Source organism: Puccinia triticina, chromosome 6A, assembly GCF_026914185.1.
Source record: "Puccinia triticina chromosome 6A, complete sequence".
Taxonomy (NCBI): Eukaryota; Fungi; Basidiomycota; class Pucciniomycetes; order Pucciniales; family Pucciniaceae; genus Puccinia; species Puccinia triticina.
The window spans coordinates 5,200,561-5,211,154 of NC_070563.1; the positions used below are offsets into that span (position 1 = coordinate 5,200,561).

At 44.3% G+C, this 10,594-nt stretch overlaps 1 protein-coding gene across 1 annotated transcript; it reads left to right on the forward strand.

The window, feature by feature from the left end:
- Nucleotides 1–4,626: 4,626 nt before the first annotated feature.
- PtA15_6A605 (uncharacterized protein) lies at nt 4,627–5,943 on the forward strand (the record flags this gene model as incomplete). The annotated part of the gene is made up of 4 exons (XM_053170328.1): nt 4,627–5,106; nt 5,278–5,304; nt 5,405–5,484; nt 5,655–5,943. The coding sequence occupies 4 exons, from the start codon at nt 4,627–4,629 to the stop codon at nt 5,941–5,943; spliced, it is 876 nt and encodes a 291-aa protein (XP_053021530.1).
- Nucleotides 5,944–10,594: the final 4,651 nt, after the last annotated feature.

A 10,594-nucleotide genomic window follows, 5' to 3' on the forward strand; every position in this document is an offset into this window, starting at 1 on the left:
AGGATAATTTGTATGCAGATCTGATACTAGAGGATGGTGCAAGTACACAAGATCCTACAAGCCCAAGGGCCAGGGACATCAAGTCAGTGTTGATGGTGGTGGTGCTAGTGGTGCTAGTGGCAGGCATGAGAGCTCGCATGATGTTGAGGCGAAGCCAGACATCAAGCCTAAGATCACACCAGTTCCCACTGGTCATGGTGAGGTTTGTCACCTCTGCTTCTCTCCTCATATGGGTCGGAAACAGACCTCCAAGAACCATCAACACCCCAGCACATGGAGAGCTTGAATGATATGACCTATCTTGTGGTCTGACCACAAGAACCATGAGAGAATGGGCAGAGCAGTTCAGAGAGACAGACTATAACTGATATCACCAATCACTGTAACTATCTCCTTTGTGTGATCCATCAGAATCTGCTACCAATGGCCCCGGCCTTGGATTCTTTACCCGCCAACCCAATGACAGCCAACAGTCAGAACAAGGCCCATAACAGTGGCACACCCACAAGGACAATGGTGAACCATGGGGGCCTGCGGGCCCCATAGTGCAATCGGCACCATTGGCACTTCCCCTTCCTTGCCTCACAAGCCCCATCATGCCCACCATCCCGGTAATAATGGCGATATCATCATGACTAATTCTGCCCTCTCCCATCCCCCTCATGGAATCCCCTCCGGCGCCCCTGGAACTAGTAAAGAAAACAACCGCGGACTCTGCGGTCTTTATGTTTCTGAACTTCAATGGGTTTGTACCGCTCCCTTCTCTTTCACTCTGCACAAACACGTTCTATTTTTCAACTCATCCGCAATATATTTCTTCTCTCTTTCCCCTCCATACTCCTTCTTCCTTTCTTGTCTTTTTTTTCTGCTGGTCATTTTTCATCATTTCCTTGGCATGTTGTCATTGTGTTGCTCATCAAGATGTCACATTCTTGGAACACAAGTTCATTGGGAATTCATGTAGACCTTTGTCTATTGTTTCCAATAAAAAGAGTTTCATGTTTTCTTTTCTTGGTATCAACATATAAGACAACAAAGTCACTATCAGCATGAAAATTGCAAAATTATATAAAAAAAAAACCCACCCTCACCATCTCCATTCTATTTGTTTTCTATTCTTGTTCTTTCTTCACGCCATTCCAACCAATCTATGAAAACATGATTATACAAAGACAAAAGAAGAGTTCGTTAGTATGATACATTCAAAAATAAAATAAAAGAACCACTCAACCCCCAATCCTTCAGCTTTTTCTCTTTCTCCTGCCCCCTCAGCCTGCCCACTTTCATTCCTGGAAGTGGTCTCCTCTCTTTCTCTTAACACCACAGATGCTTCCCATTCTTCCTGCTCTTGGAAAAAGCTGTGCATCAAAACCTAAAAGAAAAAGGGGGATAAAAAGGAATCACAATAAAATAGATAATTGTTCACCCAAAAAACAAGGTGGAAGTTGGAAATAGATAACAAAATGAAAAAATAGGGCTCACCAAATTAAATGCATCTCTGAAGTTATCGTCCAAATTTCAAAGGGCCACATGCAAAGCTCCAGGATTGTTGTGGTTGGCACATTTAAACTCAGAGAGGTGTCACAAGGTGGTTTTCTGGAGAGCAGTCATTTCCTCCAAGGAAAAGCTGTCCCAAATGAACGGTCCAAAAGAATTGACCCCCAGAACAAAACATTGGTTAGACACCGCCGCGGAACTTGAGGAGGACATGTTGCAGTGTGGATAATTGATATGGGAAACCAAACACAATGTGGCAACTGGAGGACCCTACATGGGTTACACTTTTCTCACCAGAAGTTCAGAAAGCACCAGAAGCTGGTTATGTACACATATGTAATAATAAACAGAAGAAAAAGTTCAAATGATGCGGCCTTTGTATGTATGCAGCTGGTCAGACAGAATATGTGTGCTTACTTCTCCCTGACATGGAGACCTGGCAACTTGGCTCCAAGGCCTCCCGGTCCAATTGGTAAACACAGCCTGAATAACCAGAAACACAATCAGAGACAATCAGGTAACAAAACCAATCCCCTCCACCCCCCCTCCCTACAAAGTGTTTAGTACATGTGCTCAAAGGAATGTTACAGTCACTGGACAGAACCATTGGTACCACCAAAAGCTCATTCTAGAAGGCCAACTCACAAACTTGAAGTCATGAGGATATGAGAACAAGTGTGTGAAATGACTTCAGAAGAATGAATATAACAAAATGAAAAGTATTTGGAACATCACAAAACTTACAAAATTGCTTGCATTAAATGATGATTTTGGGAAATCTTTAATACCATTCCAAAAAAATAATGAATAATCAGAATCAATAGATTGACGTGTGAAATGAATGATAATAAATGAGTAAAATGAAGTCCGAAATCCATTCTGAAATTTTATGAGCAGTGAGAACACATCAAAAAGTACAAAACTGCACTGCAGGCAACAAAAAATTAGTGTTTGAAGTGTTTTCTAGCAACTACAGTCTGATCAGTTTCCAAATATCACTACTTTGTTAGTTTCTTGGTGTTTCTGCCACTATATCTCATCCCAATGCCGGATTTCTTCTGGCATATAGTTACCAAAATGTTTAAAAGCCCCCAAAGTTATATTATGTACCTTTACTGACCACAAAAGCCCTAAATGTAGCAGCTACAGTCTGATCAGTTTCTAAGTATCACTAGTTTGATAGTTTCTTTTTCTTTCTGCCACTATATCTCATCCCAGCATGGTAATTCTTCTGCCATATGGTTACCACAATGTTTCCAAGCCCCCAAAGTTTCATCATGTACCTTTACTGACGACAAAAACCCCAAATGTAGCAGCTACAGTCTGATCAGTTCCAAAATATCACTACTTTGGTAGTTTCTTGGTGTTTCTGCCACCATATCTCATCCCAGTGTGGGAATCCTTCTGCCATATGGTTACCAAAATGTTGACAATCCCAGAAAGGTTCATTACGTACCTTTACTGACCACAAATACCCCAAGTGTATGCTACATTTGGGGGTTTTGTGGTCAGTAAAGGTACATAATGAAACTTTGAGGGGTTTTATACATTTTGGTAACAATATTGTAGAAGAATTTCCACACTGGGATGAGATATAGTGGCAGAAACAGCAAGAAACTACCAAAGTAGTGATATTTGGAAACTGATCAGAATGTAGCTGCTACACTTGGGCTTTTTGTGGTCAGTAAAGGTACGTAATGAAGCTTTCTGGGACTGTCAACATTTTGGTAACCATATGGCAGAAGGATTCCCACGCTGGAATAAGATATGGTGGCAGAAACACCAAGAAACTACCAAAGTAGTGATATTTGGGAACTGATCAGACTGTAGCTGCTACATTTGGGGTTTTTGTGGTCAGTAAAGGTACATAATACAACATTGGGGGCTTGTAAACATTTTGGTAACCATATCTCAGAAGAATTCCCACACTGGGATGAGATATAATGGCAGAAACACCAAGAAACCACCAAAGTAGTGATATTTGGAAACTGATCAGATTATAGCTGCTGCATAATGGATGGGACCCCATATACAATATTTATGGGTTTTATATCCAGAGCAATTCTCCAATGAAATTTTATGTGGAAATATCCAAGTATATTAAAGCCTCAGATTTGTAGGAAAAAAATTCAAGGGTTTCCCCTACAAAAGAGCAAAATACAAAAAAAAAAAAATCAAAGGTTCCCCGTTTTTTAAAACAAGGGAATACAGGCTCTGATTCAGTACACAACAATTGAAAAACACAAAGAACAAGCCTACAACATTCACAAAAAAGAACCCGCAACCTACCACCCAGTGCAGCAAGCTGACACACCGTGGCCCAACACCCATCCCTGTCTAGCAGGGTCAAAAAGTGTTGGGAAGAAGACCTCCAGCCCTCAAGCACAGGGGGGTCCACGAATATCCCCCGCCAAACTGCGCAAGTGCAACAGCGGACGGGGGTGAGGCAACCCCCCGGCTGGAATTACAGCCGTGAGTCGCCTGGGGATCCATCCCTCCACAAACACCCGCCTTTTATAGCCACCACCAGCCCTGAAAGCCGCACCCTCCATGACTCGAAGCCTCCGCCCTGCCATGGCCTTCCCCCCACCCAAACATGGCAACAACGACCAATACATCATACCACGCCACCCAGGTCCCTCTCAACCACAAATGCCGCGCAACCCAAAGGAATTTAGATCTGGCCCTTTGTGACGCCTCTCAATATCCACCCGCCTCAACCACTGCGCTCAGACCACCCCCACCGCAAATCAACTCCTGGCCATCACTCCATACACAATGTGCCACCACTTGCCTGCAGACTCACATCTCCCTGATGCCTTGCAACTGTCTCATACAGCAAATTGAACGCCTCGACGGGACCTGCGGCACCTACCTCCAGCCCAGCCTCGATCCCTGCCCCCTGGCCCTTCGATTTGCCTCGCCTCACTTACGATCCAGCCTCCCCACCCAAGCCAAGCAGCTCCCTTGCCTTGCGACACACGGCCCCTTGCCAACAGCCTTCAGCCATCGGGCCCATCCCCGCGCTCCCCAGCCAACAACCAGTCCCACCCAGCCCCCCACCTCCACACAAGGGGAAGACTGATCAGCTCGCGTCCAGCCCACCCAATCCCCCTGACGAAGCGACGGATGAACAGCGGCGCAGGGGGCGAGCCGCGGGAGGGAGCAGAAGAGCGGCCGGCCCAGCGGCTCTACCCCCTGCTCCAGACGCTTGCCTTGCTGGCCCTGCTGCTAGACCTGCCTATCTTCTTCCTTGTCTCCATCGCCCCCACCCTCCTCTGCCACTACCCGGGCCTTGGACCCGCCCTTGTCGCCCTCTTTGTATCTCTGGCTTCTCCCTTGGACCCCGGCATCCAGCCCCGCGGCCTGGATTCGAACCCGGAGATGGTCTGGAAACCCGCGCCGATTGACCCCGCCGAGCCCATCATCCATCCCCATCCTCCCCCTGTCTCCCATGAAAATAATGCAAAGCCGCTCGAGTACAACCAGGTTGGCAAATGGGAGCTCCTCCCCCGCTGGATCAAGCTCCAAAACACCCGCCGCAACCACGCCTCCCACAATATCTACAACCAGCAGCCCGTGCCACTTGACTTCCTCTCCCACAAGGAAGTCAGCTGGATCCAGTCCAAGTGGTGCACTACCTGCAAGTCCTACCACCCCCCAAGATCTTCCCATTTTCGGATGTGTGACTGCTGCATTGACGGTGGTCAGTCCCCTCCCTCACTCTCGCTCTTCTTCTGTCTATCTCTTAGCTGACGATCTCTCTTTTTGGACATACAGATCAACCATCATTGCAGTTACCTCAATGTAAGCCCTTTCCTATATCTCCAGAGGAAGCGTGGCTTAAGCTGAGTAGAGCTTGTTCCGATCCCGGGAGGACATTGACTTTGCGATTTTCTCGATCAAGGAGATCCCTTCCCCGTTGAGACTGTTTGCAAAGAGCCACAATAACATCTTGAGCTTGAGTCCTTCAAACTCAGGTCTCATGTAAGTCAATCTTCCTCTGATTAGCCTTTTCGAGCTGTGATGACTCATAAGTTTTTATCGCCTAGGGCATCAGTCAACTGCCAAATACTATTCAGAGCGGGAAAATAATGTTCTCAGCTGACCTCATTCTCCCTTGCCTTCTCACCCGCTTTTGTCAACGAGTCATCCAGCGAAAACGTAGGCTGGGCATCTGAGAGCTGCATCCTGGAAAGTACACAATCAATGCGCACGGTGAACGTCAACGGATTCTTGCTGGAGAACCTGATCTTGAGCCCGCTGGATGAAGTGAGTGAATGTCTTGATCTGGAGGATCTCACGACGGTCAAAGTCTTGCTTCTTGCGTCCCAATCGCAGCCTATCACCTGGTCTGGGGAGCTCACCAACGTGATGCAGGGCAAGAAGATCCGGGTGTTCAACCACAAGACCCGCTTCCATTGGGTCGCTTTTTTACGCAAATAGAGTGGCGAGAGGGGCTGGCTTTCAAAGTGGGTCCTGGGGGAGAACTTGCAGATGATCCCTGAATGCAATTGCCGGGCTTGCACAGCAAGCTGGAATGATACTTGCTGCAGCAATCAAGTGTTTGCGCGGGTGGCAACAAGCCTACGGAGTCCTTGTTGGAGCTGAATGCAAATCAGAAAGCAGTCATCTTCAGCCGCTCAGCATCAAGGGCCAGTCCGCAGTAACGAGCAGCCACCAAGCCCGGCGGCGGCAGTCCCCCTCTATCTCACCCAAATTGAATGTGGGGTTACCCAGTAAATCATATCTTTCTCGAATAAAATCCAACGAAAACAACAACAACAGCTGGGCCAATGGTTGCGTTTGAGGAGGCCTTTTCCAAGCAGAAGGGCGTGGCCTGGTGGGCCGTCTACCTCAATTAATTGCAGAACTTACGCAGGCTCCAGGCTGCCAACCTTGGCAAGCTCCGCATTTCCCTGTGCACCAAACCTCCCAAATGGTCCCGCGGGCTCTTTGGCTTTTGCAGCTATAATACCCTTCTCAAGATGCCAAAGTAACTCCTTAAGAGTGAGTTGAGGTCAGCCCTTTTTCTTCCCTCTGAGAATACCCTCACTGATTGCTTATTCCTTGATTTTTTTTGTAGAGAGGAGCAATACAATGTCCAAGTCTTGCACAAGATTCTCCGATGCTTGTCACCCCCATTACTAACAGAGGTGAGTAATGCCCACACACACAGCTGAAAAGAGCAAGAGAAAGAGGAGCTGGACTCTGAGAAGGCGCTAGCCTTGCGGCTGCCGGACCTGTTCATCCAACTGATGTGGCTGCGGTATTTGGAGAAGCCAGGTGACTTGACAACGCGCCAGATGGTTTTGGAGATGATTCAGTGCTGTTTTCAGCTGGACAAGTATCTGGGCACGCGGCCGCTTGACGGGAGCTATTAGTCCACTTGATTTCATAAGTTCCCAGCAAATTGCGGTTAGGGTTGATAATGGGCCACATTGCTGCTTTTATCCCCATGTAGATCAGTGCTGAGGATTTAATTAGCACTTAATTTGTCATGCACAGCTGGTTCATTGATTTGATCTTTGTTCTCACCAAAAATATGTAATCTGCATGCAGATCATCATGATCTAAATTGCCCCTTTGAATATGTCACCTAATCAAAGAGTTCATTCTTTTGTTGTAAGTTTTATCAATAGTGCTTTTCAAAGAGGTGCATTGGTCCTAATTATAGTTCAACAATGTGATGAAAAATGGTGTAGGAAATATTTAATTGATCTGTGGAAAGAGTGAGGCATTGAGCCCGCAGCGGCGCAGCCGCTTTAGCCTCTAGTTCCTAATTAATCTGTGGTTGATAAGAAATGTAGATAAAAAAAGAACCTGACAAAAATATGCTAAACCATGGTAAACCAGAAAGGCCTTCTATGCATGTAACACTTCAAGTATGATATGCAATATCTTCAGGAAGTTCAACCAACCAAATCAACAATGCATGCAGGATGGTATCAGGAGAGAGGTCAGGGATCAATGTTTTTCCTCTTTTGAAGAAAAGTAGATTTGGAGACTTCTGATAACACCAATTGTTGAAGTAAAAAAAAAAAAAAAAAATCCGAGACACCTCAGCCACCCTGGTTTAATCCTAAAACTTGCAAAGTTTTTTGGCAGGATGAATTGAATGGTGTATGTAGAAATTTATGAACTTTATCAGGCAAAAAAAAGATAAGATACCTGTGGCTTGAAGGTAACACAGGGGGAAGGAGAGAGATTATAGAAGAGTATCAGGGAGGAATGGAACAAAGACAAAGTTATCAAGAGGAATAATAAAAAAAAATGAACCATATAAATTGATCAATATACGCTACATTGATCAATATACAACATTGCCAATTCATCCATGTTGGTAGTGTTTGTGTATTGCCCAGGCCTTTTCAGAAATGGCCCAATCATCTGCATTACCTTGTCAAACCCCATCACAGCCGGTATCCCGTTGTTCCACCCGCATCACAAAACCGGTACACTCCCATGCAAACTTCATTCAACCTAGCCAAGATTCCTGGAGATCAGTATCTGTGCTCCAAAGTCCTAGTCTGATTCTGAAAGTGCAGATGAACCACTTACGCAACCGCAGGCCTCCCAAAAAAAAGCCGGCAAAAGATATTGACCTTATTCTTCAACCAGAAACAATACGACTTGCAAATCAAACTCAAAGCAAAAGAGGAAAGAAACCATTGCTACTCAGGACAATGATGGGATCAATCACACACAAGACTTGGGTGAAGATAACACAAAGGTCAAGAAGTTGAGGGGGAAACAGAAAAGTGTGTTTGATGATGTTATTGACTACTTTAAACGGCCATTCCATGCCAACAAAGGTGACACTGTAAGTTCTTTGTGTCTTTCCATTGTGCAGGAACAAGGTTTGAGTGATTGATGCAAACATTTGCCTTTCTGTTTTAGGGGGAAAAATTGTTCTATAAGTGCAAGTGGTGCTTGATCGTTTACAAAAAAGGGATTGGGACCAAATCAAAACTTATCAAGCATTGCAATGGAAATCAGAACTGGCAGCTTGCTGGCACAAAACACGGCAATTGCTGAAGGGGCCAAGTTACCGCTGACAGCAAAGGAAGTTGAAAACAACATGCAAGAAAACAACAAACCATGAAGGCCTACCAGAAACATCCAGCATTTGACAAAAGGGTCTTCAATCAGCTTGTAGAGATGTGGCTTGTGCGATTCTTGCTTCCTTGGAGTTGGATCAAAGACTTTTTACTCGCAGTAACATTTGACTATGTTCAAAAAGGCATTGCTCTGTATTCTTGCACTTGGGAAGCAACTGAAGCACATTGACTCTATCTCAACCTTCAAAACAAAGTGATATCAAGTTTACATGTATGTTTTTTTCTGATTAAGCCTTGTTAGGGTTTTTTTCCTCTTGTGGATGGTTCTGAATCAAACACTTTTCTTCCTGCAGAAACTAAGCTCAAAATTCACGCTATTACACAATGTAGGGACCACAAAAGGTAACCACCATGCATTTCTTGGCATCTCAGCTGCTTATGTTACCAAGGATTGGGTTTTTAAAATAACACATCTTGGCATGAAGTATATTGCATTGAGTCACAAGGGAAAGCTTTTGGCAATCCCATTTGCCAATATTTTAATGAAATCTAAACTCAAAGAAAAGATAAGGCTCTTATTTCCTTTCTGTGATTCATATATGATATTTTCAACTAACTTCATTGTGATAATCTGTTTATTTATTACATCTTAGCTGAGACAACCGATTCAGGATCAAACAATTTCACCATAGCCTTGGAGGTTGATAGGCTTATCTTTGAGAAGACTGGTGTTGATCTGGACCTTTCCAGAAATCACATCAGATGCTTCTGTCATAAGATTGCACTGATTCTAAATGCTGGGCTCCAAGAAATCAAGTTATCAAACAAAGGTTTAGTTGCATCAAAAAACAATACACTCGGCTCCGCCCCTTGCTTGGCCCCAATTTTTGAATAATCTGAAGAAACTAACAAAAGCAATTTGTTTGTGACCAAGGATGTTATCTTGGGTGCATCTAGCACCAACAAAGTCAAGGTAAACAATAATGAGACATCCAATGCGATTGAGAGTGATGACAAGACTGATTCCTGGGATACACCCGATGAAGGAAAAAACAGCATTGATAGAAGCTTAAAAAAGGCATGAAAATCTTGCCATCTGCACTCTTATTACCAACACTGACAGGTTTTGTTTGCTGTAGGTTGACTTTGTTATCAAAAGGATCACATCATTGGCGGCCAAAAGATCTGAGTACAACACATGGTGCAAGAAACTTGACTTTGACAGGCCCAGCCTCATTGCTGGGTATGGTATTTGCTGGAACATAAAGTTCCAAAGCAGGGATAGAGGTTATCAAGCCCAGGAGATCATCGTTAAATTGCTCAAAAATGAAAATAATTGTGTGGAAAAAGAGGGGGGGAAACACTACTACAGCAACATACACATAAGCCAAGAAGAGTGGAAAATGGTGCATAGATTAAATGAAACTCTCAGCGTTGGTCAATCTCCTATTCTATTTTTTTTTCCCATTAAATTGGAAGAAAGAATCATCTTTCATAGAACATCTCCTTTTTCAGCAATTTTATTATCCCACTAAGAAAATGGAGGGTGATTACTCCTTGGCATGATTACTCATATCAGAGTATCAGCATATCAAGTCATTCATCAAAAAGAAAGTGGAATCTTCCTCAGAACCCAAGCTCAGAGCAATGTTTGCAAAGATGCTAACAAACACAAACACATATCTCAACAAGGCACTGAGGTGTGATTTGGTCCTTGTTGCAACTGTGCTCAATCCCAGCTTCCGGCTTTCAATTTTCAAATTTTCTTTCCCTTCCAAGTACAATTACATGTTCAACTTGATAAAAGATATCTTCAAACACCGAAGAGCCCAAGTTGACGCAGAATTGGTACCCTCTAGACCAGCCCCACCAGTTTTCAATCAACCTCAATCAAGCAAGAAAGATTGACACAAGATTGACTATCCCCCTGATGCAGTCGATGTGCCTTGCGCAGATGAGCTTGCCATTTATCAAAGGAAGTAAGCATAAGTTACCAAATTCTCAAGCAAGTGAATGCTTGAAATGGTGGAAGATAT